At 42.6% G+C, this 24,778-nt stretch overlaps 1 protein-coding gene across 6 annotated transcripts in view; it reads right to left on the bottom strand.

Annotated features, from left to right (window-relative positions):
* Positions 1-24,778, bottom strand: part of LOC146567902 (ryanodine receptor 2-like) — a 327,426-nt gene that overhangs the window by 217,185 nt on the left and 85,463 nt on the right. For all 6 annotated transcript variants that reach the window (XM_085283596.1, XM_085283600.1, XM_085283597.1 and 3 more), the window contains exons 7-12: positions 23,652-23,751; positions 19,951-20,047; positions 13,251-13,325; positions 11,773-11,929; positions 11,466-11,630; positions 10,353-10,474 (exon numbers count right to left, since the gene is read on the bottom strand). In XM_085283596.1, the coding sequence (XP_085139722.1) occupies positions 10,353-10,474; positions 11,466-11,630; positions 11,773-11,929; positions 13,251-13,325; positions 19,951-20,047; positions 23,652-23,751 (716 nt within the window). The remainder of the gene's footprint in view (positions 1-10,352; positions 10,475-11,465; positions 11,631-11,772; positions 11,930-13,250; positions 13,326-19,950; positions 20,048-23,651; positions 23,752-24,778) is intronic.

Below are 24,778 nucleotides of genomic sequence, written 5' to 3'. Positions count from 1 at the left end.
TCTCCTCGATAGCTGTGGTCCCAGATGGTATTATAGTAACTGGTGGGTCCATAACAGCCAGGAACAACATTCTACTTAACTGATGTAGGGCTGAACTTCTACTTGTACCAAGATTCTATTCAAATGTCTACTGACTACGTTGAATGAACATGTGACAAAGCATTTGTCTATGCGTCCAATGTGTAGGTTCTTAACATACTTATCATCTTGGCAGTTCCCCTCAGCACTTCAGCCTTACTTTCCCAGTCATTTGGTAACTCTTCCCTATCACCCAGAACCTATTTCAACTTCTCCCTGCACTCGTTGCAATATTCTTCCTTCTCCAGCATCCTGTGGCTTTTTCTTCTTGATTTCCAGAGTGGAGTCAAATCCCACAGTCCCTGTAGTCTCCAATCCCTTAATGCCAATCCCACTGAATGCATGATTCCAGTTTACACTCCGAATTCTGAATCTTATACCATTGTTACAAAGATGATGGTCAGTTGTCTAAAATATACTGGACACTCTCCAAAATAGATGAATCAATATGCCCTCCTATTGCAAAATGGGAGGCAGATTTATCAGTCAGCTTAGACCAAAGTCTCTGGTCTCAGATATGTTTAAAAGATTTTAAATAGATTAGAAATAACATGAAATGACATCCCAATGTCTACAATTAATACAATACAAAATACAACATAGAGTGCTCTATACAGGTTAATGAATCAAGGTTTTTACCATCTTTTGCTGGTGGCCTCTGCTCTTGAGGAGTCCACTCTGCAGGTGGAGAAGATGTAGCAGAGGTGGAGGATGAACTCAGCCTCAGTGTCTATTGTCCTATGCAGTGTATGACTGAATGTTGGGGTGGGTGTGGTTGGGCCTGGGGCCCCCCCCCTCCCCATCCCCAGTTGCCTCCCTCCTTCCTTGGATCCTCCATTGAGGCACAGGTGTGTTACTGAGGTGTAGGGGAGACATTCCTCCTCTGTCCCCTCCTGGCCACCTGCGCCTCAGTTTTATTCCACAACTTAGACATTTGTATTACTTACACTCTCATTACACATTCATATTGGGCCTCGGGGGTTTGGCACACTGAAGGGCGTCCAGAGGACGGTCTGTTTATTCAGCCTCACCTCTGGTGCTGGTGCCCACCTCTCATTTTTAAATATATGTAGACAATATGTGTTCTAGGGAGGGGCCGTGCTGACACCAAGTGTTGTCTGGCAGAAGGTTTTTGGCACCATGCTACTCGCCTGCTTAAAATGCATTTTAGAACAGCATGCATCAACACCACATATGGGTGGGCGGAGTGAGGCATGGGGTCTTAGTGTACCACGTTCATTTTTGTGTGTCTCCATGTTGGGTGAGTGCGTGAGTCTTTGTATATGTGTGCATGACGGTGGAAACACATATTAGTGTCTGTGTCTCATTCTCTTGGAACATATCAAGCCCCCCCAGGTGTGGGCCCGTTTCTTTTAATTTTACTTAATTACAAAAGAGTTGTAAAAGAATAATAAAGTACATTTTACATTTACTTAGGCTCTATTTACATTTTATGAAACAGGTAAATGTATTACACCAAAATAAATCAGGGAGGAACAAATAAGTTAATACAACTTTATATTGATTGTTTTGTGTATCTTAAATCAACTTTCAGTGCAGTTGTTCTGTCAGGTATACTAAGACAAGTGAAAATTTGCAAAATAAAATTCTATGCCCAAAAAAGTAAATCACAAATTTCTACTTCTTTGTTAATAAAATGCAATATGAATAATTTCTTCAGTTCTCGCTCTGGATATAATTTTCTTTACACTGGTCCAATATTGCATAGAGAAAATCAACAGTTACATACAAGGTACTGTCGAGAGAGGTGGGATTGAAAAGGATTGAAGTGGACCTGGCTTATCTCTCATCTGAGAGAGTGTAAAAAGACTTAACATCTAGACTTTTATCTTAAAAGTGATACAGAGCTGTATTATAAACCGACCTGACTTCAGATATGCGGAAGAAAATGGCTGGATGATATATTATTCTGTTATTTTAGATTTTAACTTTTATCGAAGCGGTCGTCATAAGTTGTCAAACAGCACAATGCACCGCATTTTTCAGTTGCAATTTATTAGGTTTTCAGATGTTAATTCATCATTTTAGTAACACATTAACATGAACGTAGTAACATGTTTTCATATCATATTTAACACCGGTTTATTTTAAAGTGTTTTTTTTCTTCATTGATAATTGACAATGTGACATTAAAGCAGCACAATTTAACATTAAAGAATATGAAGAATATGATAAATGGTTTAAGCTGCCTGTTATTGGTTTTTAACATTTTCCATTAAATGAACATCCTTTTTACTTTATCTTTTTTTTTAATCGATAGAAAAATCAGATGTTTTTTACAATAGCTTCTCTTAAAGTTCTGGTGATCATTTTCAGAGCCGTTCATGGTCAGATACATCACTATATTAGTAAATTTCTTCATTCATAGGTAACTGCCATGTCTCTGAGATCAGCTGATCACTTGTTGTTGGCTGTTTGTCTAAGTTACAGAGAAGAGGAGACTGTGCTTTTGGAGTTGTAGACACCCGGGACACCAGGTTTCAAAACTTGCTTCCATTGGACTCACGATCTATGGAAAGTGTTGAAAGCTTCTAAAAGAAGCAAGTGGAATTGTGTAGGATTGGCTTTATTTAGTTTTATGAATTTAAACTGTTTTAATTCTTGCATTTTACTTTGTATTGTAAAGCACTTTATGACTTTTGTCCTGTATAAATACAAATGTTGGTTATCAAACATTAGGTCTCTCTCTTCTAAAACCCTGTTAATAAATAACATTGATTTATTCCGCCTTACAAAAAGTTTGTTACTGCAGGATGATTTTGTCAGCTTAAGTGAATCAACACCAGGAGGGGGAGTAGCAGCAATCATCAACTCCAGCTTATTAATCAACCACAGAACAACAGAGTTATAATTAGGGATGGATATTGATAAGATTTTCACGATTCCGATTCCATTTTCGATTCTGTTTAACGATTAGATTCTTTATCGATTCTCTTAGCGATTCTTTTTTAAAAAGGTCGAATAGCTTAGAACTTTGTTTTATATCTTCTCTTTGAACAAGATAGAAATTTAGGAGTAACATTGTCATGGTCCGCGGCCCGCCGTCCGAGGAGCTGATGGGATGCCCACGCCCACCCCCACGTATGCTGCTATTTCCCCGCGCCCCAATAATTCTTTTCCTTTTTCTGTTGCAGCCTCCCACAGTCCCGTTTTCGGCGTTCCTGCGCGACTCATCTCCCGGTCCCTTGGTTTCTCTAGTTTCACGCGTGTTTTCCTTCTACCCTCCTGGGACACCTTCAGTTAAAATGAAGTTTATTTTCTCGTACTCCTGTGTGTGTTGGCTCTGCTTCTGGGTCCAGCTTGTGCGCTGAACTTCGGTTCATGACAAACATGGCCTTACAAACCCAGCAGTGAGATCTTAAGAGATCCACAGCCTACGGCTCTTCAATGGGGTGTCACAGGGTCCCCAGGAAAAAAAATTGCAAATGTAAAATAATAAAATAAATATTCTTCTGTAGCAATAACAAAGTATAACATAAATTATTCTGTAGCAATTACACAAGAATATCCAGTAATGTCCCTGCCTACAATTAAACACATTCACTTACCAAAAATCGGGGGGATCTGCTGTGGCAAATGGTGCAAGCCTTTTACCACAAACTTAATCACTGCTCGGTGACATTCGTCTATCCTGGCCTGAAAGGAGTAGTGATGGTAAATTTGATTCTTTTTACTGAATCGAGTTTTAATGAGTCACTCACCAATGTGAATCGGATTTTTGGGTCATTTGATTCACTGAGTCAGTTGACCAGAGAGTTCAAAAAATTTACATTTTCACTCAAACTTAATTTGTTTCTCTTTTCATGTAAATCCCCCTGCTAAGATGAATGATTCTAAAAGAAAACAACTATTTTATAGAGCAAAAAAGAGCAAAAACATTTCTAAAATTAAGAAATTTCCTATCAAAATTGCTTAATAAACATTTATTTTGTTTATTTTTATTTTATTAGTATTTTCCTTAAATGTGTCAAATATATGTTTTCTCATCTAAATGTCCACTGAGCTGTGAGCCAGGGGGCGGTAATGTGCCTTAACATTGGTTGCCAACCAAGAAGAAGAAGGAGCTGTGAGCCAGGAGGGAGGGGGTGAGTGAGTGAGTGAGTGAGGGATTTGTTCGCTCTATGATTCAGCACAGGAGGGAGGGGGTTAGTTAATCCTGAGTGATTCGCTTACGCTGACGATTCAGCAGAGGAGGGAGGGGGTTAGTGAGTCCTGAGTGATTCGCTTAGGCTTACGATTCAGCACAGGAGGGAGGGGGTTAGTGAGTGAGTGAGTGATTCGTTCGCTCTATGATTCAGCACAGAAGGGAGGGGGTGAGTAGCTCAAATGTGCTGTTAGCATGTTAGCAGAGCGATGCTACTGTGAACCGAGGAGCTATTGTCTTGATGTGAACTTCTTCTTCAGAGCAAAAATGTTTTTGTTACGATACTGGATGTTGTGTTTTTCTCCACAATTTTAATTATAAGCTAGATATATTGCTGCTAACAGCAACAGGGATGAGTCAGTGAGTCAGTTGGGCTTGTGAATCATGATTCATGAGTCAGTAAAGTGATTCTCGAGTATTGAACGATTCGTTCATGATTCGCGCATCACTAGAAAGGAGATGCTACCGGTAGACTGCAGCGAGAACTGCCAGTCTGAGCCAGCCAGACTCTGTCTCTCTCATCATGGTCACCTAAACGCACAGTAATGGCAGGTTTTGTAATAAGGCAGATCGCGCTAACATAATATGCACTGTTAGTTGATTATTTACCTGCCGCATTAACGGGAGAGGACGTGCAAACGTTACCGCTGCTGCTGGGTTGAGATTCACGAGTCCGGAGCGGAATTAAAAACATGACATTCAAGGTTATCACGTGTTTTGTGAGCAAATGCTTTCGCATATTCGTAGTGTTTCCTCCCTTAAATGAAATATCTACTTTGCAAGTATTGCAAGTTGCCCTGTTGTCATCCATTCTCGTAAAGTATAATCAAACTTTTGAGCATTTGAGCCGCCGTGTTTCCTGCCAGGTAAATGACACTCCGCAACGTGATGACGTCAGGGTATCGTTTGCAAAAATGGCAAACAATTCCAAGGGATTGAAACAGTGGGAACCGGTTCTCAACAAGAACCAGTTTTCGATACCCATCCCTAGTTATAATTCAAAAAGTTGAAAGCCTGAAATGAAAAAACTGTTCTGTTTGTTGTATCTGAATACTATGGATTCTCTGTAAAAGAAAGCCTCAAATCAGAAGTACTTGACTCCCTGGTATAATTCTCAAACACGCACCTTAAAGCAAATAACTCTTAACCTTAACTATTAATGACTTCATCCATTATTTAGACTCTTTTTCTCCAAATGATCTTTTTGAGTTAACTTAAACAATTACTTCTTGTCTTTTAGACCCCATTCCTACAAGCCTCCTTTAAAAAGTCCTCCCACTTAATGCTTCAATCTTAAATATGATCAACCTATCTCTATTCATGGACTATGCACCACAAGCCAAATGATCTTCTTGTGACAGTGAACTCATCTCTGTGCTTGTCCCTCTAGGCCTCAGTGCAGGGTTCAACACTGTCGACGATAATAATTTACTGTGATTTGAGCATGCTGTAAGTATTAAAGGTACTCCGCTGCAGTGATTCGAATCATATCTATCTAATAGACTACAATTTGTTCATGGATATGGGGAGTCTTAATTACTTCCACAGAGCTAGCTTGATCTATCCATGACACCAGTAAACATGAACCAATTACTTAAAATGTCCTGAAGACATAAAGACCTGGATGACCTCTAATTTTCTGCTTCTGAATCCAGATAAAACTTATGTTATTGTACTTGGGCCTAACAATCTAAGACACATGGTGTAACCAGATGGTAGTCACCACAGTAACCGAACCTTTTTCATTCAACTTGTAACTCACCAGTTTCAGAGGAAAGTTGTTTCTTAATCCACTTAACACTGTCCTATAAATCACTTAAGAATAAAAAAGGCATCAAACTCAAAAAATGACCCAGTATTATTTCTGTACATAACAGGCAACTAACAAATTTCAACTGTATGTTTGCAAAACAAATTTTGTGATATTTGGTTCCATTTCTTTAGTTGAATCTATGAAAAACGCCAAAGATCAGACAGTTTGACAGACATTAAATAGTGTTTTTGGACCAACAAGGCAATTTTAAAAGAGGTCTTAGCTGAAAACTTGACATATTTCAACATGGTGTGCAGTAAACCCTTAAAAAAAACTGCAGATGCAGGTGCTCAGGACGCTCTCTATAGTCCCTCTGTAGAACATGGTGAGAATGGATAATGGGAAATGGGCTTTTATCAGCTTCCACAGGAAGTAGAGACGCTGTTGGGCCTTCTTGGTTAAGGAGCTGGTTTTGAGGGACCAGGAGAGGTTCTCCGCCAGGTGGACACCAAGGAATATGGTGCTCTTGATGACCTCGGATCCATCAATGTTAAGAGGACAGTGATTTCTCTGTGCTCTCCTAAGGTCAACAATTATCTCTTTTGTTTTCTCCACATTCAGAGACAGGTTGTTGACTCTACACCAGTCCGTTAGCTGTCACACTTCCTCTCTGTATGCTGACTCGTCGCTCGTGCTGATGAGACCCATCACAGTCGTGTCATTGGCGAACTTGATGATGTGGTTCCAACTGTGCATTGCTGCACAGTGACATGTCAGCAGAGGAAACAGCAGTGGGCTGGGCACACAGCTCTGAGGGGCTCCAGTGCTCAGTGTGGTGGTGCTGGAGATGGACTGTCTGAGGTCTCTCTGTCAGAAAGTCCAGGATCCAGTTGCAGAGGGGGGTGTTCAGGCCCAACGGGCTCAGTTTTCCAGTCAGGTGCTGAGGAATGATTGTGCTGAATGCTGAACTGAAATTTATGTACAGCATCCACACATATGTGTCTTTGTTTTCCAGTTGGGTGAGGGCGAGATATAGGGTGGTGGCGATGGCATCATCTGTTGATCAGGTGGGACAATAGGTGAACTGCAGTGGGTCCAATGTGGGTGGCAGCTGGGTCCTAATGTGCCTTATGACAAGTCTCTCGAAACACTTCATCATGATGGGTGTGAGTGCAACAGGACGGTAGTTATTGAGGCAGTACACTGAGGACTTCTTTGGCACAGGAACGATGGTGGTGGCCTTGAGGCACGTTGGAATGAAAGCAGTGCTATGAGAGAGGTTGAAGATGTCAGTGAGGACATCTAGCAGCTGGTCTGCACATTCTCTGAGCACTCTTCCAGGGATGTTATCTGGACCAGCAGTCTTCCATGGGTTAACTCTTTGAAGAGTTCTCACATCAGACGAGGTCAGAACCTGGTCGTTGTGAGGTGGGGTGATCTTCCTCACCATCACGCTGTTCTGAGCATCAAACCGTGCATAGAAGTTGCTCAGTGCATCTGGTAGGGAGGCGTCACTATCACAGGCAGGTGTCGTCTACCTGTAGTTGGTGATGCCCTGGATGCCCTGCCACATGCGCCGCGTATCACCACTGTCCTGGAAGTGGCTGTGGATTCTTCAGCCATGCGCGCATTTCGCTGCTCTGATGGCTCGAGGCAGTTTGGCCCTCACTGTTCCCCGGGCCACCTTGTCACCTGTTTTGAAGGCGGAGTCTCGAGTCTTTAACAGCACACGCACCTCTGCAGTGGTCCACATTTTCTGGTCTGGTATTATGATAGTGATGAAGTCAGTGACATGATCAATCCACTTGCAATGTTGCTGGTCACAGATGATGTGTACTCCTCCAAGTTGGTGCAATCGCTATTTGTAGCAGCCTCCCTGAACATGTCCCAGTCAGTGTGCTCAAAACAGTCCTGAAGAGCAGAGAGAGCTCCAGCAGGCCAGGTTCTCACCTGTCTCAGAACCAGTTTGCAACGTCTGACGAGCGGTCTGTAACAGACAAGTGGCCAGAATATGCGAGATGGGGGAGGGGCCTCGCTGGGTGCAGAATGAGAATGTTTGTGTAAACAAGATCGAAATACACTAATACACTAATCATGATCGTGTGCACAGCGTCTCTCTATGTCTGTCTCCACGTTGGTTGAGTGTGGAGTAAGTGCATATGAGAGCATGAGGGTGGGAATGGATGTTTGCATATGTGTGTGCCTGTATGTCTGTGTCTATATGTCAGGTTGGGTATCAGACGCCACCTCTCTGGGGACATCTCAGGCCCTCCAAGGTTTGGAGGCCTATCTCCCCCCACCACCACTTCCCCTGCCAGTGGCTGACGCCCTCAGACATCGGTGCGTTGGTGGTTCTTTGTGTCCGGGGATGGGCGTCCGGGTACACACCGGCTCACTCCTTGGCGGCCGCTTATCGGGGCCTGGAGCCTGGGGCTCGCTCGGGCCACTTCGGAGGTGGGGTGCCCCCGGCCTCTCGGCCTGGGGCTCGGTCACTCAGGCACGGCTGGCTGCCGGCGGAGCTCACGGGCGCGTCACTGCAACCCCCCCTGGCTTCTGCTCCACGGCTGCTGAGTGAGCCCTCATCTGGGACTCTCCTCAGCTCTTTCTGGGACAGTGGCGCAGCTGCCCCTCTGTTGGTCTTCCATGGTCTCTTGTGTTCTGGGGGCCTCTGGATGTCTGGAGTTTTGATCTCCTCCATACCTGCTTCATGCCCTGGAGGACGGGGCTGTGGCCCCCCCACACCCTCTAGCAGATCATTACATGAAGGAACCTTTTAAAAAAACAAGCGCGTCCATGCTCACAGGTGTACACACGGGTGATCACACCCACAAACTACACCCTTTTTGGCTCCTACCTCAAAGCACACTGTGTTCTGTTGATCTTATGTGCTGCACAATAATGTTAAATATTTAGTATTTACTGTCATATTCCCATATATCATTGTGATGTTGTTTATTCTATTACTCTTGTTCTCTTCTGCTTGTTTTCTTTTTTCTTTCTCAGCAGGTGATCCAGGTGATCGATATATGCATTTTTTTTTCTGATCATTCTGTTGGTTTTTGTTTTTTGCCCTTCTCCCCCGTCCCTCTTCTCAGCTGTTTCTCTTTCCCTCTTTCTTTCTCCCCTTCTTTCCCCCAGTCAAGTCTGTCCCGTATTCAGTAAGTGAAAATAAAATAAACAATAAAAGGTGAATCAAATGGACCATTACGGCAAGGCTGGGATGGTCAATTTGGTAAAGTAAATCCGTTGGGCATCTTTCTTTGCCTTTAGACAACAATTCTGATGGCAAAAGAGCCAAACGGGACAGGCAAAAAAAAAAAATAATAATAATAATAATAATAATAATAATAATACACTAATCATGAGAGATTGTTGGATTGATTTTTACATCAGAGTGTAATGTGACCACATTTGCAGTCACATCACACTCTACGTTAGTGTTTCAAACATGAGCTTTCATTGTGCACCTTTGGGCTACACATTATACATTACAGAGGGTGAGCAGTGTAATGTAGGCTCCTCTGCCACCTGATGGCAAATTACCCAGTGCTAGTGCAAACTGTACGACGCTACACAAATTTTCCATTTTCAAAGCAAAACATAAAGAAATGAGACGTGGCTCAGGACTTTTGGACAGTACTCTATGTTAAGCCCTTAATTTGATTCTTATTTCCTAGTTTGGCCCTTTGTGAAAATGAATTTGTCACCACTGTCCTATAAATTTTTACAAATGAACTGAACTTTGTCATCTTATTGCACTTTTTCTCATTTGAATATGTTGTCTAAATGTGACAACAAATGTTGTATTTGGGAGTAATTGATATACGAATACAAAGTAAAACAGTTCACGGTGAAAACAGTTTCACAAAACCTTACCTGAGTTTCACAACTGAGGTAAGATTTGAAGTTAAAAAGTTATAGACCTTCTACATATTAATGTTATTCATGTTGGTGCTGTTTTGTTTTTTTTTGTTTCCTGTTCTCATGCTGTCCTACCATGGAAGCACAGCATGAGTAGAGGTCTCTTTTTTTCCTCTTGTACTTTCCCATTGTAGTGTACATTTCAGTGTTTTTCTGTAACGCTACCGATCTCTGACTTGTATCCCCATGTAATGTCTGTGTTGTGTGTGTAAGATCGGGGGGGGGTCCCATTTCACTGCAGGGCAACCTGCATGTGGCGAATGAAGCTTTGATTGATTGATTGATTGATTGATTGATTGATTGATTGATTGATTGATTGATTGATTGATTGATTGTTATTCAACCTAGTGATTTCCATTTTTCTCTTTATAATGATGCCACAGTAACTTACAGGCAAGTGTAACATGCATACTTGAAAATCACTACTCGCTGCACCTGATGAAGCAGTTGAACAGGAAGACAGTACTGCGGATGACCCTTGCAGTGCGGCTCTCTTCGTGCTGTGATCGCGATAGTGTCAGCCCATCGTCCATGTGCCCCTCATGGTGCATGATTGCCTAAATAAGAAACAAAGTTTCTCCAGGTTCAGCAGATTCAGAAATGTATTAAGATTGCTCAGTAACAGAGGAAGTTGCTTTGCAGTTGATGGGTGATGCATTGATTGGATACATGAGGAATCTTCAGAATATTTATAGGAAATTTGCACAAAAACAGTTCCATTAGTGAAAAAAGTAAAGTCTTTTACAGCATCCAGCAGCTTTTAGAATTAGTGACAGTTCTTTCATTTTCACTAACTATTGCCACAGAGACCCGGACTAATATGTTAAACATATAAATACTTATATGTTGTTATTATGTGTTGTTAATTTTTCAAGGTTTCCCTCTGCGTTGGCTGTCAGTGGAACCATGTCAACAATGTTTCTTGATGGTATGACACAAGAATCAGAATGATTTCTGAAGTGCAGAGGTGTCTACTCTGCACAGATTCAGCCAAATACCACAAAACTGCTTGTACAGCAGAGTAAATGGCTAATGGCCAAACACATACTGCAAAGGCAACCCAAGAAAGAAGAAGACAAAGATAGATATTCTTCATTGGTCAAGTCAGTCACCAAGTCAGCTTCATTTGCAGTTAGTGAAAGACCCACAAATATTTTTATTACAATGGTGTTAATAAATTAAGCCTGAAATTTTCACTTCAATTACATTTGAAATGTTTGATTTAAAATCTAATGTGGTTGTGTACAAAAAGTAAAAACTAATAACATTTAAAAATGGTGTCATTGTCCAAATAATGCAGCAGATTCAAAGTATCTGAGGTAAATCCAACGCTATTGGGTCGATGAAAACACAGCTCATCCCCCTTTTTAATTGAAAAACTTTTCCCCATTCTGACTGTGCAAGAAGTGCATGAATTTTACATTCATCTTAATTTTACGTTAACTCTAGCATAATGAAAATCCACAACCTCACCATGGACCATATTTACAGACACAAGTATTTATAAAGTTGTAATAGGTGAAGTTATGGTTTGGTGCAATATGGTACCTTTCTCTGTACTCCACCCATGCGTGCACACTTGGCATCAACAGTCTGGTAAGTAAGCCACAGACAGGTGTCAACATGTTGAATGTAACACACAGAGTCACCATACTTTATGTCAGGAGTCCCCATCCCATCCACGTCCTTCCTCACACCCAGGTCCAGCTTTTCCTGAAGGAGAAACAAAGAGGAAAATTCACTTAGACAAGTGAGCCTATAAAAACACAGAGAATTTCCTTCATTCAAAACACAATGATTTCATAGATTATGGCCTTCACAGACAGCACTGCTACTGATGTCACTAACTCTATACCTTGGAAGACCTGAAGCAGAAGGCTGTAGACTTGACATCAGCTTTCTCTTTGTCCATCAGCAACAGAGACTTGTCTTCTACCATGCTCAGATACTTCCCTGTGGTCACATGTCTCAGTCTGAATGGCTGACCCCAACGGATATGACTCCCACTCCACCTGGACATATTGACAGAAATCCAAAAAAAGTCAAGGAACCTGACTGATTTAATAGTGCATGTTATGAGGAATTAGACATACAGAACATCAATGGTTTCAGTGCCTTTAAACCTGCACTATACAGTATTATTTAGTCATTGAACCATAGATCGAAATACTAAATATAACATATAATGTAAACATTTCTTTTTGTACATACATATACATATGTTGAAATAAATTATTACATTTCCAACATGTCAGTGGTTAAAGTTGCCACTGTGAGTGACAGGTGTCCCCACACACCTGCTTGTCCACCACTGTGGACAGTTTCTTAGTCATCACCAGTTTGTCTGTATCTGGAAGACCCACAGGATCTGGGATGATCCCTTTTTGACCTCTGGACTTCCAGGCCACATTCAGCACAGATGTTCCTGGATACGATGCCAGCCACTTTTATGGCATTATGGCATTCCATGTATGTCCTGCCTGCTAGCATCTTGCACCCTGCAGTCATGTGTTGGATTGTCTGAGGGGCATCTTTGCATAGCCTGCACATGCGTATCATTTAAGTTCATATGTGTGCAAAGGCAGACCAGTGAATACTTTTGGCAAAGTCTTCCCTGCCATTCTTGAGTTCCTCATACATTACCACAGTTTCTCACTTAGCTCCTTATCATGTGCTTTGTCTGGATCCACAAAGAGAAGGTGTAATTCCATCTGACCTTCTCCACACTTCTCTATCTACACTCTCAAAGCTAATATCCCGTCTGTAGTGCTCTTTCTCAGCTTGCAACCATATTGCTGCTCACTGATCATCACCTTTCTTCTTAACCTAGTTTCAACAGCTCTTTCACATGCATTCATCTTATGGCTCACCAGTATATCCTCTCACTCTCCAAAACTGTGTTTAACAGTCTGGTTAAAAAGTTTACTTCCCTCTCTCCTACACGTCTCCATGCTGCCACAGGTATGTCATCTGAATCAACTGCCCTCACTCCCTCCTTTCTAAGCCTCTGCACTTCCTGATTCACTAGCTCTCCTCAATCCATCTCTCTCTCTCTTATTTTCTACATTCATCAGTTCCTTAAATACTGTTTTCATCTTCTCAACACAGTCTCTTCACTTGTTAACATGTTTCTATCTAACCTGCTGCACACCCTTTCCAGCTCAATCTCTCCGCCTGACGCAACTATCACAACTTTCCTTTGTCTTCCTTTATCGTGTCTTGTGACTGACACTAGTATTACATTGGGTTTTGTATGTGTTTTACATGTGTTTTTATTTTGCATTAACCTGTTTGTAAACGTATGCAGAGCACATGTATGTTGTTTATACTCACACGACTCGCAGTGTCTCCAGCCTCCACAGTGACCTGGCATGACAGGACACGGCTCCGCCTTCGTAATGCACTGTCCTGGAGAAACGAATGACAGAATTGCAAATCTGTTTTAACAAATCTCCCAACAGTGCTGTTATATTTGCAAAGAAGATTCATAAGTATTTAACCTGATTATACAGTCTTATAATAAACCCCAGCAGTTAGTCAGATGGGAGCACAGTCACTTTGAGCCTCATTGTTTAACAGCTTGGCAGTCTCCTTTGGGAACTTCTTACAACTATAATTATTAATAGTCTTATTCATCTTAGTCAAAGCTCTCTGTCAGTAAAGGGACTTGTTACATTCTGTCCCTCCAAGCAGAACCAGACAAACTGAGTATTATATGTGTAATGGCCCCAACTGGTGGGTAAAGAAAGCTGAAGGTAGGCAGAACAAAAAATGTTGACTGGAGAGGCGTCTTTTGAAATAAGACTTGGAAACTACGTGTGTTCTTTTAGAGCCGTCCAGTGGGATATAGCACAGCATTAGTTCAGCTTACCATCATCCCTATATAATGGCCCAGTCACGCTAGACTACTGGGAGAAAAATAGTGGCTTCCCAGCACCGATTTGGGTTTTTGTTTTTCTGTTTGTTCCAGTCATTCCAACTGCTTGCGCAGAGGTTAAGCATGCAACACCCTCAACCTCTGTAGACCACTTTCACTCACAAGGTAGTTGCACTGGTGGATCTGTGGAGCTTGGATTGACTGCAATCACTTCCAGACAGGTTGGTAAAACCTTGAAAATAACTGCTGTCCATTGAATAAACACAGATTACCAACATGATGCAGTCAGTCTGAGTCTCTGCTGATGAGCACAACTCAACAACTATTTCACTATTGGTGAAGGAATTTTTTAATTTCTGCTTCCAAACTAAAGCTTTTGCCTGGACTTTGAATGTACAGTGCTGTCTGCATTTTCTTAGACTTACATGTTTCAAATAATCAAACCGTTTTAATATTAGACAATGATAACTTTATATTGTTTCTGTCACGGTTCTGGGTCAGTTTCAATGTTTTGGTTTATTTTGCATGTTGGAGTGTTTTGGGGTTGTCTGGTGTTTTGATTATTTGTGATATATTATATTACTGTGATTCTGGTTTGGGGTTTTTGTTCGCAGGTTTTGTGTGAGTTTAGTTCTGTGTCCTGTCTGCGTCCTCGTGTAGTGATCTCTTGTTTCCTGTTTTATTGTGAAGGTCTGCGTCTCATGTGAGTGTGTTCAGTTTTACCTCTGTCTCGTCTTGTTGATTACTCCCAGCTGTGTCCCTACATGTGTGTGATCTCCCTGTGTTTCTCTGTGGGTATTTAAGTTGCGTCTTCTGTCTTTGTAGTTGCTGGTCCGTCTGTGTATCCACCATGTTTCATTCGTGTGTTCCCTGCCGTCATCGTCATGTACCATCGTCTTCCTTCCTTTATATCCAGGTTCGTGTTCTTGTTCATGCTCAGTAGTTTAGTTGTCCCAGTATAGTTTAGTTCTCTGTTCTGCCGTTTGCCTATCTATACTTCGTGTTCAATAAATCACCTTCACAACTGCCTGCGTTTGGATCCTCCTTTACCTTTTCAACACGGCTCTTCTCACTCGCCAGGACAGTACGGACCAGCCAGATATGGATCCAGCGGCATTCACCCCACCCACGGAGCTTCGAGAGCTCATAACGGACTCAGCTTCAAAATCAATCAACCTGTGGCTAGAGCATGAGGGAGAAGCATTTCTCTACATTCTGGAAGCCAGGCTACAGCAGCTTATTTCCAATTATCCCTGGCTATTGGACTCACTGCACCCGCTGGTACAAAACTTCATTCTCCACGAACTCCACCTTCACCTGGAGGTCCCGAGTCGCCCGTCCAGCGTCAAGCCAAGTTAGCTGGTGGGTCCGAGAAGCCCACCCAGCACCACGCCTCGTCTGCTGGGGGTCCTGGAGGACCCAGCCAGCACATCCTCATGTCAGCTGACGGTACGGGGAAGTCTGTTCAGCCGTCACCTGCTGAATCATCCCCTGCGACTTCTACGCCATCACCTGCAGCATTCACATCACCGCCTGCAGCCTCACTGCCTGCTGCATCCGCAGCATCACTGCCTACTGCATCCACATCGTCGCCTGCCGCATCATCGCCTGCAGCATCATCGCCTGCAGCATCATCGCCTGCAACATCATCGCCTGCAGCATCGCCACTGTCAGGTTCCACGGCCGCCACGCTGCCGTCCGGTTCCGCAGCCGCCACGCTGCCGTCCAGTTCCGCAGCCGCCACGCTGCCGTCCGGTTCCGCAGCAGTGTCTTCATCCACGCCTGCAGCGTCAGTCTCATCCATGCCTGCAGTGTCAGCCTCATCCACGCCTGCAGCGTCAGCTTCATCCACGCCTGGTCCTGCCTCGTCAGCTTCATCCACGCCTGGTCCTGCCTCCGTGTCTTCATCCACGTCTGGCCGAGCCTCCGTGTCTTCATCCACGCCTGGCCCAGCTTCAGCGTCCGGTCCTGCCTCGTCTGGTCCTGCGGTTGCCACACTGTCATTGGACCCAGCTCGTCCTGTTCCGCCTCGCCTCTGCCAGCCGCTTTCCAGGCCTCTAGTTGAGCGTTATGGCCGTCAAGGCCAGCCTCCGGAGAGAGTTCGTCGCCACCGCTGGCTTCGCGGCCGGCCTCCGGACCTTCTCAGTGGCCGCCACTGCCTTCCAAGTGGCCGGCCTCCTGATTGGTTTTGTCTGCACCGTTGCCGTGTGCACGGACGGCCCCCAGAACTGTTTGCCCGTCGCCGCCGTTGCCGTGTGCACGGTCGGCCCCCAGAACTGTTTGTCCATCACCACCGTTGCTGTCCGCACGGCCGGCCCCCTGAACTGTTTTGGCTCTTGTGCTGTCGACCTCCGGGTCGACCCCCTGAACATTTCATGGACTCTTGTTGAGCTCTGGTTTGGTTTGGTTTTTGATCTGTTTTCCTGTGTTCTTGAACTGTTTTCTTGTGGGGTTTTTGGACTGATCTGGACTCTTGTGCTCCTTGTTTTTTTTGTTTTTTGTTTGGATCCTCCTTTACCTTTTCCACACGGCTCTTCTTACTCGCCGTGACAGTTTCTCTTGTAAATAAATTCACTTAACTACATATGCTAATGTAATAAATGTATAAGACTATATACTTGTACAACTTTTGTTATAAAGAACTTAGATATTAATTTAGTTATTAGTCAGTTATCATAGTTATAAATAGAAAGCCCAGAGTATTTTTTGAGACTGAGTAAACGAATAAATTATCAAAATTTCCCATTAATTACAATCCCCAAATTACTTTTTAATGGATTGAGATCATATTAATTGTTTGATCTATTTCCCTCATTTTTTTTATTCATAAATAATATACAGAGTCATCATATTATTTATTGGTGCAAATGAAACCTATTAATGTCTGTGAAGGTTCTCAGTCATCCAGGTCATCGTAGTCACAGGAGCTTGGAAAGAAAAGCGTCTGGACTTCTTTAAGTTGCTTGAAGACGTTTCACCTCTCATCCGAGAAGCTTCTTCAGTTCTAAGGTCAAATGGTGGAGAGTCCCAGATATAAACCTAGTGGGAGTGACCCCCCACAGAGGGACAAAAGGACCCCCTGATGATCCTCTAATCGCCTGAGCCAAGGTGGGAAACTGGGTGTGGGTCCCAATCAGCCAGAGTTTCGGGTGTGTTCATTGTGAAACCTGGCCCCACCTTATCATGCGAATTCCTGAGGTCAGATGGCCCAGGATGTGAGTGGGCGTTAAGGCGTCTGGGAAGGGATCTCAAAACTGGATTATAGATGGCAGAGAGTTGGTGTCGTAAACCCCCGCCTCTGTTCAAAGATGGTCGCTCACAGTGGACATAGATGGCTTCTTTCACTCCTCTTTCAAACCATCTGTCCTCTCTGTCCAAAATGTGAACATTGGCATCCTCGAAAGAGTGTCCTTTATCCTTTAGATGCAGATGGACTGCTGAGTCTTGTCCTGTGGAGGTGGCTCTTCTGTGTTGTGCCATGCGCTTGTGAAGTGGCTGTTTGGTCTCTCCAATGTAGAGGTCTGAGCATTCCTCGCTGCACTGTACAGCATACACCACATTGTTAAGTTTGTGTTTTGGCGTTTTGTCTTTGGGGTGAACCAGTTTCTGTCTGAGCGTGTTGCTGGGTCTGAAATACACTGGGATGTCATGCTTGGAGAAAACTCTCCTGAGTTTCTCTGATACGCCGGCTACATAGGGGATGACAATGTTGTTGCGTCTGTCCTCCCTCGCTGGTGTCTGATCTTCTTTTCTGTGCCTCTTTGCTGACTTTAAGAACGCCCATTTAGGATAGCCGCACGTTTTGAGTGCTTCCTTTACATGTGTGTGTTCCTTCTTTTTCCCTTCAGGCTTAGAGGGAACATGTTCTGCCCGGTGGTGTAGGGTCCTGATTACTCCAAGTTTGTGTTCCAAAGGGTGATGGGAGTCAAAGAGGAGGTACTGGTCCGTGTGTGTGGGCTTCCAGTAAACTTCGATGTTGAGTTTGCCGTTCTCTTCAATGTGCACGGCGCAGTCCAGGAAAGGCAAACAGTCGTCCTTTGTGTCTTCCCTGGTGAACTTGATGTTTTTATCCACAGCGTTAATGTGCGCAGTGAAGGATTCCACTTCTTGTGTCTTGATTTTGACCCAGGTGTCGTCCACATATCTGTACCAGTGGCTGGGTACTCTTCCTTTGAAAGAGCCAAGAGCCTTCCTTTCCACTTCCTCCATGTAAAGGTTGGCTACAATAGGTGACACGGGGGAGCCCATGGCACAGCCATGTTTTTGTCTGTAAAAGCCTTCGTTGTACTTAAATATGTAGTGGTGAGGCAGAGGTCTAACAGTGTGCAGATCTGATCGGGTGTGAAGTTGGTCCTGTCCTCCAAGGAGCTGTCTTCTTGTAGTCATTTTCTGACAGTCTCCACGGCCTCCGTGGTGGGTATGCAAGTGAAGAGAGAGACTACATCAAAGGACACCATGGTTTCATCTGGATCCAGGGTAAGTTTCTGGACCTTGTCGGTGAAGTCGGTGGAGTTCTTGATGTGGTGTGGGGTGTTCCCCACAAGAGGCGCAAGGATGGTAGCAAGGTGTTTAGCAATGTTGTAAGTGGCTGAGTTTATGCTAGTGACTATGGGTCTGAGTGGGACAGCTTCCTTGTGGAGATTAGGAAGTCCGTAGATGCAGGGTATGGCATCCCCTGGGTAAAGGCGGTGATATGTAGGGCGGTCAATGATTTTGTCCTTTTCAAAGTCTTGAAGGCAAGCTATAACTTTCTTTTTGTAGCTGCTTGTGGGGTCTCGCTTTAGGGCTTCGTAGGTATTGTTGTCACTGAGGAGAGTAGTGATCTTTGTATGGTAATCTGTAGTGTTTAGGACCACGGTGCATCTTCCCTTATCAGCTGGTAAAACAGTGATGTTGTGGTCTTTGCTCAGGGAAGCGACGGCCTTCTTTTCTTGTATTGTGAGGTTGGATGGAGGGACTTTGGCACTGGAGAGCGTGGCTGAGACTTTCATCCTGATTTGCTCTGCTTCTGTCTGTGATAATTTATTAATCCGTATGGCAGATTCTGTGGCTGTGATGAGGTCCACTATGGACAACTGTTGTGGAGAAATGGCAAAATTGAGTCCTTTGGCTAATACTCTCTTTTCAGGTTCAGTGAGAATCCTGTCTGAAAAGTTCTTAACCCATTTCTCCTGACTGGCATCAGGTGTGTTTTCTTCTCTGGGTTGTGTTGGTTCAGAATGAGGAGTGTGTGTTTTTGAAAGCACGGTGTGGAATTTCCTGCGTTGTCTTTCTTTTCCTTTAGAGTGTTGGGCCCGCTGAGCCTTGTCCACAAACTTGTAAACCTCTTCTAAAATTGGAGAGGGTAGAAGGATTTCCAGTTCCTGCAGGGTCTGGCTGATCTTGATCTGGAGGGCATCTATGGTGAAATGGACCTGTCTTATCCTTTCACTTAAAAGGTGATTTTGTGCTCTCTGTAGAATCAAGTCTGCTCTGTATCCCCTGACAGTGGATCCAAGGCGCAGGCTCTTAGGAACAACTCTGCTTTGTCTACATCTTAGGTTGAAACGGAGATGGTTCCTATAATCCGCTAGTTTCCTTGATTCCCTTTCATACTCCCGCACCAGTTGAAGGGTGTTCCTCCCAAAATGTACGGCAATATGTCTGTGAAGGTTCTCAGTCATCCAGGTCATCGTAGTCACAGGAGCTTGGAAAGAAAAGCGTCTGGACTTCTTTAAGTCTATTAATATTGGCAGTGAGTCTTAATCCCTACATTCCTTATGTAATCCCTCTTCTTTAGCTTCCTTATGTTTTCTAAGTGTTGATCCTTGTAAATATAGAGTTAGAAATCTCAACTATATTGGAACAACACTGTACAGCCATTGACAGTATGCTAAATTGGGGTAATGTGTGCATTTCTCTTTTTTCTCCTCTTGATCCAGCTGTTTCTGAGAAGCTGCACTTTGGGCACCGGTTCAGCTCACTGAGCCAAGCAGGCGACCATACGCCACACGGCTGAGAGTGGGTTCGAATCCACTCTGACTCTCTCTCTTGCACAGACAGCATCATAGCATATGTCATCTCAAGGTAACTTATACAGGAAGGTTAAGACTCTCTGTGTGTGTGCGTAAACTGAATTATTTCAGAGCAGTAGCACCACTAAGCTTTGCACCTTACCGCCTTTGCTCGTCTCCATGCTCCCCAGAAGGAACTGTTAGGCACTCGTCCATGTGACCGTGAAGTAGGCGCAGAACATCTCCTCCAATAAGGAAACCTAAAAGAAAGCAAAGGGTGAGGATTTTTGTTTTTTTATTAAATGAATGGAGATAAAAGGGGCAGATAGGAGGGCAGATCAGAGGGTGAAACTTGATACATAATTCTCCAGAGAAATGACAAAAAAGCAGCAGTACACCTGCTATCTTGCATGCGTTGCTATTTTTGAAACTCATTTGAGTATTCGGATGAACCTGACGTGGGAAGGCAGCAACTGATCTTTATATTTCTGAAACACCCCTGTTCAGATATATAAAGATCAGTAGAAATACTTGTCCAAATGAAAAACAGCTATGTTTCAAACAATGGCACTCAAAACATCAGCGTCGGTGAAAAAGTGAGTCATGAACTATTTCTGGACGTCCCACAAAAATGAGAATTTGGTTACAGATACAAAATTGTGAAAAGCTCCATAGCATTTTGTATAGAGGTGTTATACTGAAAAAAGATGACTGACGTTACTGCACCCTACTTGGTAAAATCTAGACAGAGAATTATTAAGAAAGGTTTTCAGTCTGTTTGTGGATATAGTAATAGATGTAACAGAGGTCAGCAAGCACCTTGTTCCAAAGAACAGGACCACAATAACAGAAAGCACTCTCAGCAGACTGTGATCTGATTCTGGGAACAGTTAAAAGATCTGAACCTGATGACCTGAGAGGTCTGACTGGGCTGTAGACAGTGAGCAAATCAGAGATGTACTGGGGCGGGGGGACTAATAGAACTAATAGAAGAATTTTAAAGGTAATTCTATATTGCCCTGGAGCCAAATGAATAGAACTGAATGAGCTGAAGACGTCCTACTAATGATTTGGGGAGTGCTGCAAACAGAGCATTGTGATAAGCTATTCTAATAATCTCACCAGTAGCTGCCTCGTCCTGAGCCTGGTTCTTCCTGTTAAAAGGGAGTTTTTCATTCAGACTGTCACCAAGTGCTTGCTCACAGGGGGTCATCTGCTCGTTGGGGCTTTCTCTGTAATATTGTAAGTTCTTTACCTCAAAATATAAAACTCCTTGAGGCAGCTGGTGTTATGATTTGGTGCTTTATAAATAAAGCTCAATTGAATTGAACTAGAACTAATCTACTCAATATGAACAGGATCCACTTTCTCAGTGTCATTTTGAAGATAACAACCCATGTTCCTCTCTGGAGCATCCATTGGAGTGTGAATGTCAGACAGCAGAAAGAAAAAAGTGCTTGTTTTAGGCATGTTGTATAAATAACTATGAGTATGTAAATTAGAAAAGCGTTACAGAAGAACCAGTCCATTTATGATTAAATAAACCAAGGACTGACCCTAGAGAAACTCTGATTGAATTTTCAGTTTTTAACCTTTGATTTTGATGGGAGCCAATCAAGAACCTGACCTGTTAAACCAACAGTGTCACAAAGCCTTTGAATTAGGTTGTCATGGTCAACAGTGTTGAAAGCAGCAGAGACATCAGGAAGAACTGAAACTCTCTGTGAATCACTGTTGATCCTCCTGTTCATCAGTAATAACTGTTTAGTAAGAGCTGTTTCTGTGTTATGATGAGCTCTGAATCATGACTGCTACTTATCATTAAGACTGTGAGTTGAAACGATTTTCCAGATACTTTGCTGAGGAGTAAAAGATTAGACATACGTCTGCAATTATTAATTACCAATAGATTACAGTACCAATAGATTACAGTACCAATAGATTACAGTACATATAAGTGACACAGGGAACCTGCCAGACTGTAGAGAGCTGTTGATAATATTTACTAAATGGTTTATAAAAAGTGAGATGCAGATCTGAACAGTTTGGTGGGGACGGGGTAAAGTAAAGAAGGTTTGCTGAAGATTTGCCAAATGGAAGGCCATGCTTTAAACTGCAGGGTGTGACACGGATGGACAGGGTTTAATGTGAACAACATCACAGGATCTTTGAGGTCTGCTGGCTTCCTGTTGGTGACTGATCCATTGTTATTGCTTTAACATGAGCACAGTAAGTAATATATTGATGTATTAGTAACTGTAGATGTTGAAGAGTTATGTGATCATGAGGTCCCAAAATGGGAATTATAGGAATAATGTTTTTATCCAGGTTGTAAGCTAGGGATAGGAATACTGATAAGAATTTAGCAATTCCATTAGTAGTGCAGTACGCTATTTTCCTCCTCGCCACACAAACTGGAATCAGGTTCTTTACAAGAACCAGTTCTCAGCTCCACATGATAAGCAGCTGGAATAAGTGCGGGTTGATTAGGACTGGCATAAGGACCCAGATGATAGTAGCTGGACTGCTCAGACTGAATAGGTGGTAAAGAACTGATTTAACCTGCTGAAATGGGAATACAGAGTGGACAATAGGAGATGTTCGAGAACAGACGTTTTAGTTTAAGTTCGTTTGAATGCTTGTATTTGACTTTCCAGTTGGGCTGTTTTCTGGCTGAGCTGAAGAGTAGCCAGAAGGCAAGATGGTAGCAGATCTCTGAGGTGGAATCCGTCTGTAGCTATTTACCATTGGGTGCCATAGGGTGGCCAAAGGGGGGATCCACAGAGTAGAAGAGTACACACTGACAACAAACTGAAATGGGTTGAAAACACCGCTGCACTCTACTCTTTTAATATCTGTCGGACGGACAATGCTCAGGATTGTCTATGAGTCTGTTGTGGTCAGTGCCATCCTCTGTGCTGCTGTATGCTGGAGAAGCAGGTTGGAGGTTGTGGATGCCAACAGACTCAATAAACTGATCCCCAAACCAAGTAACATTGTGGGGATGGAGCTGGACTCTCTTAAGATGGTGTTGGAGAGTCCAAGATAAGGACAATACCTCCTACCGACTCCATGATGTGCTGGCCAGTCGCAGGAGCATGCTCAGTGAGAGACTGACATGACCAAAATGCACCACTGAACAAGACAGGAAGTCATTCCTGTACAACTCCTCCATCTAAAGCACAAGTACACATTGCAATAGTTGCACATCCTTACTAATTGCACATCCTCTACCGAGGCAGTAACAGTACAGTATGATAAAACGCGCACCTCTATGTCGACCATTTATATTTAATTAGTGTAATATAGAGGGATATTTATAATGAGAGCTATTTGTATCTATTAGAGTCATGTTGTTATCATTTCCAACTTGTAATATATTGTTTTATTTAGTTACTGTTCTTACAGTCTTGGAGTAACTGTGACTACATAATTGGACAGCGGTAATCCAGGTAGTATATCGCAGCTATATGGTGGAAATAAAGCATTTTGACTCTTGCTATTGACGTCTGTTTAAGAATGTAAGTAAAAACTTCTTAAGTTGTTGAAAAGATGACAATATTTGTTTTCAGTGCAGCTAAACTTTAATAAACTGTCTTCTACAGAAAAACCTGATAAGTCCAACTATGACAGGCTCGTATATAAGCCGACTGTTACAACACATGAACTGTGCATGGATGGGGTTTATGCTATATACTTGTCCCTTTTTTGAGAATACAGATTATTTAAGGGTCAGATTATTGTTCGATTTATTTTTGGTTGTTGTTATATATATTTTATATTTTATATTCTTTATATTCTGAACAAAGGTAAAACTGCAAAAAAGGAAGAAAAAAGAAGAGAGAGAGAAAGAGATAAGGATACCTTGTGCTACTTCACTCCCAGAACAGATGGGAGCCACACTCCACAGTGTCTGCTGGAAGGCTGCATCGACATGGAGACTGCCATTACCATAGGACAGGTGCTACAGGAAACAGACGTGAGTCATGTTTGAACTATTTACTGACACACCACACTGAAATATATACAGAAAGTATTTCCAAATCAGAAACACCAGTTAGACAGTAGGAAAAGCAAATCAGTCCTGATTCATGAGATTATGTGATTATTCAGATACTTTCACAGTACAGGATTAGAGGTACAGTTTTATATTCTATAAAGTAAGTGTTTTAAATATATAGAGAGGGAAAAGGAAAGCAGAGCCAATGGAGAGCAAGATGCTGCAGAATGATTTCGGGAAATTAGGGCCGAGTCACACAGGCATAGAGACCCTTCAGCTTTCATCTGGCACCCACGGGTCCCAAAGGAAACATTTATTTCCCAACTGTGTTGAGATTTGTGACATGATCACATTATTTGTGCAGATTTCTCAGTTGTCATATAATATTACAATCCAATCTATAACTTTAATAATAAATGATGAATACAACAAATACTATACATTTAATAAATAATTATAATATAACTAATAATAATAATACAGTTTATTTAAAAATAGCGCCTTTCAAAGCACCCAAGGACACTGTACAACAGATAAAAACACAGAAACTGGAAGTAGTTTTGTTGCCTAAACCTCAAAAAAAGACCCAATAAAATAGTGAATAAAATTGGAAAGTATTTGCAGTCTCTTGTGATTGTATGCCAACGCTACACAACCTTATACTCTTTTTAAAACTAGTGTTATAAACACCAGTTACATCTTTACAATAACTGTGCAGATAACGGTCTGTAAACCAGTTATTAACCAGAGTATAAACACTGTTATCTTATTGTTTTTCTACAGTAAATGTATTTATAAAGGTGCTACTGACATGAAATTATCACCAGATGTTGGCAACAACCCATCCAATACAAAGATGCAAAGAAGATGTCCATGAATCTTCTTTAGATCAATAGAAAGGAAGATGGCGCCTGTGTGTTTGGCATGCCGTCTATCGCTCTCTTCTATTTGTTTTATTTTATTGTTTTTAGTCAATTTTGTGCAACATGTC

This window comes from Mchenga conophoros, linkage group LG8 (assembly GCF_057382185.1).
Source record: "Mchenga conophoros isolate Kocher_MC1m ecotype Shallow Benthic linkage group LG8, M_conophoros_male_GT1.1, whole genome shotgun sequence".
Lineage (NCBI taxonomy): Eukaryota > Metazoa > Chordata > Actinopteri > Cichliformes > Cichlidae > Mchenga > Mchenga conophoros.
The sequence above is the reverse complement of the archived record's forward strand: the minus strand, read 5'-3'. Positions and strand labels throughout refer to the sequence as shown.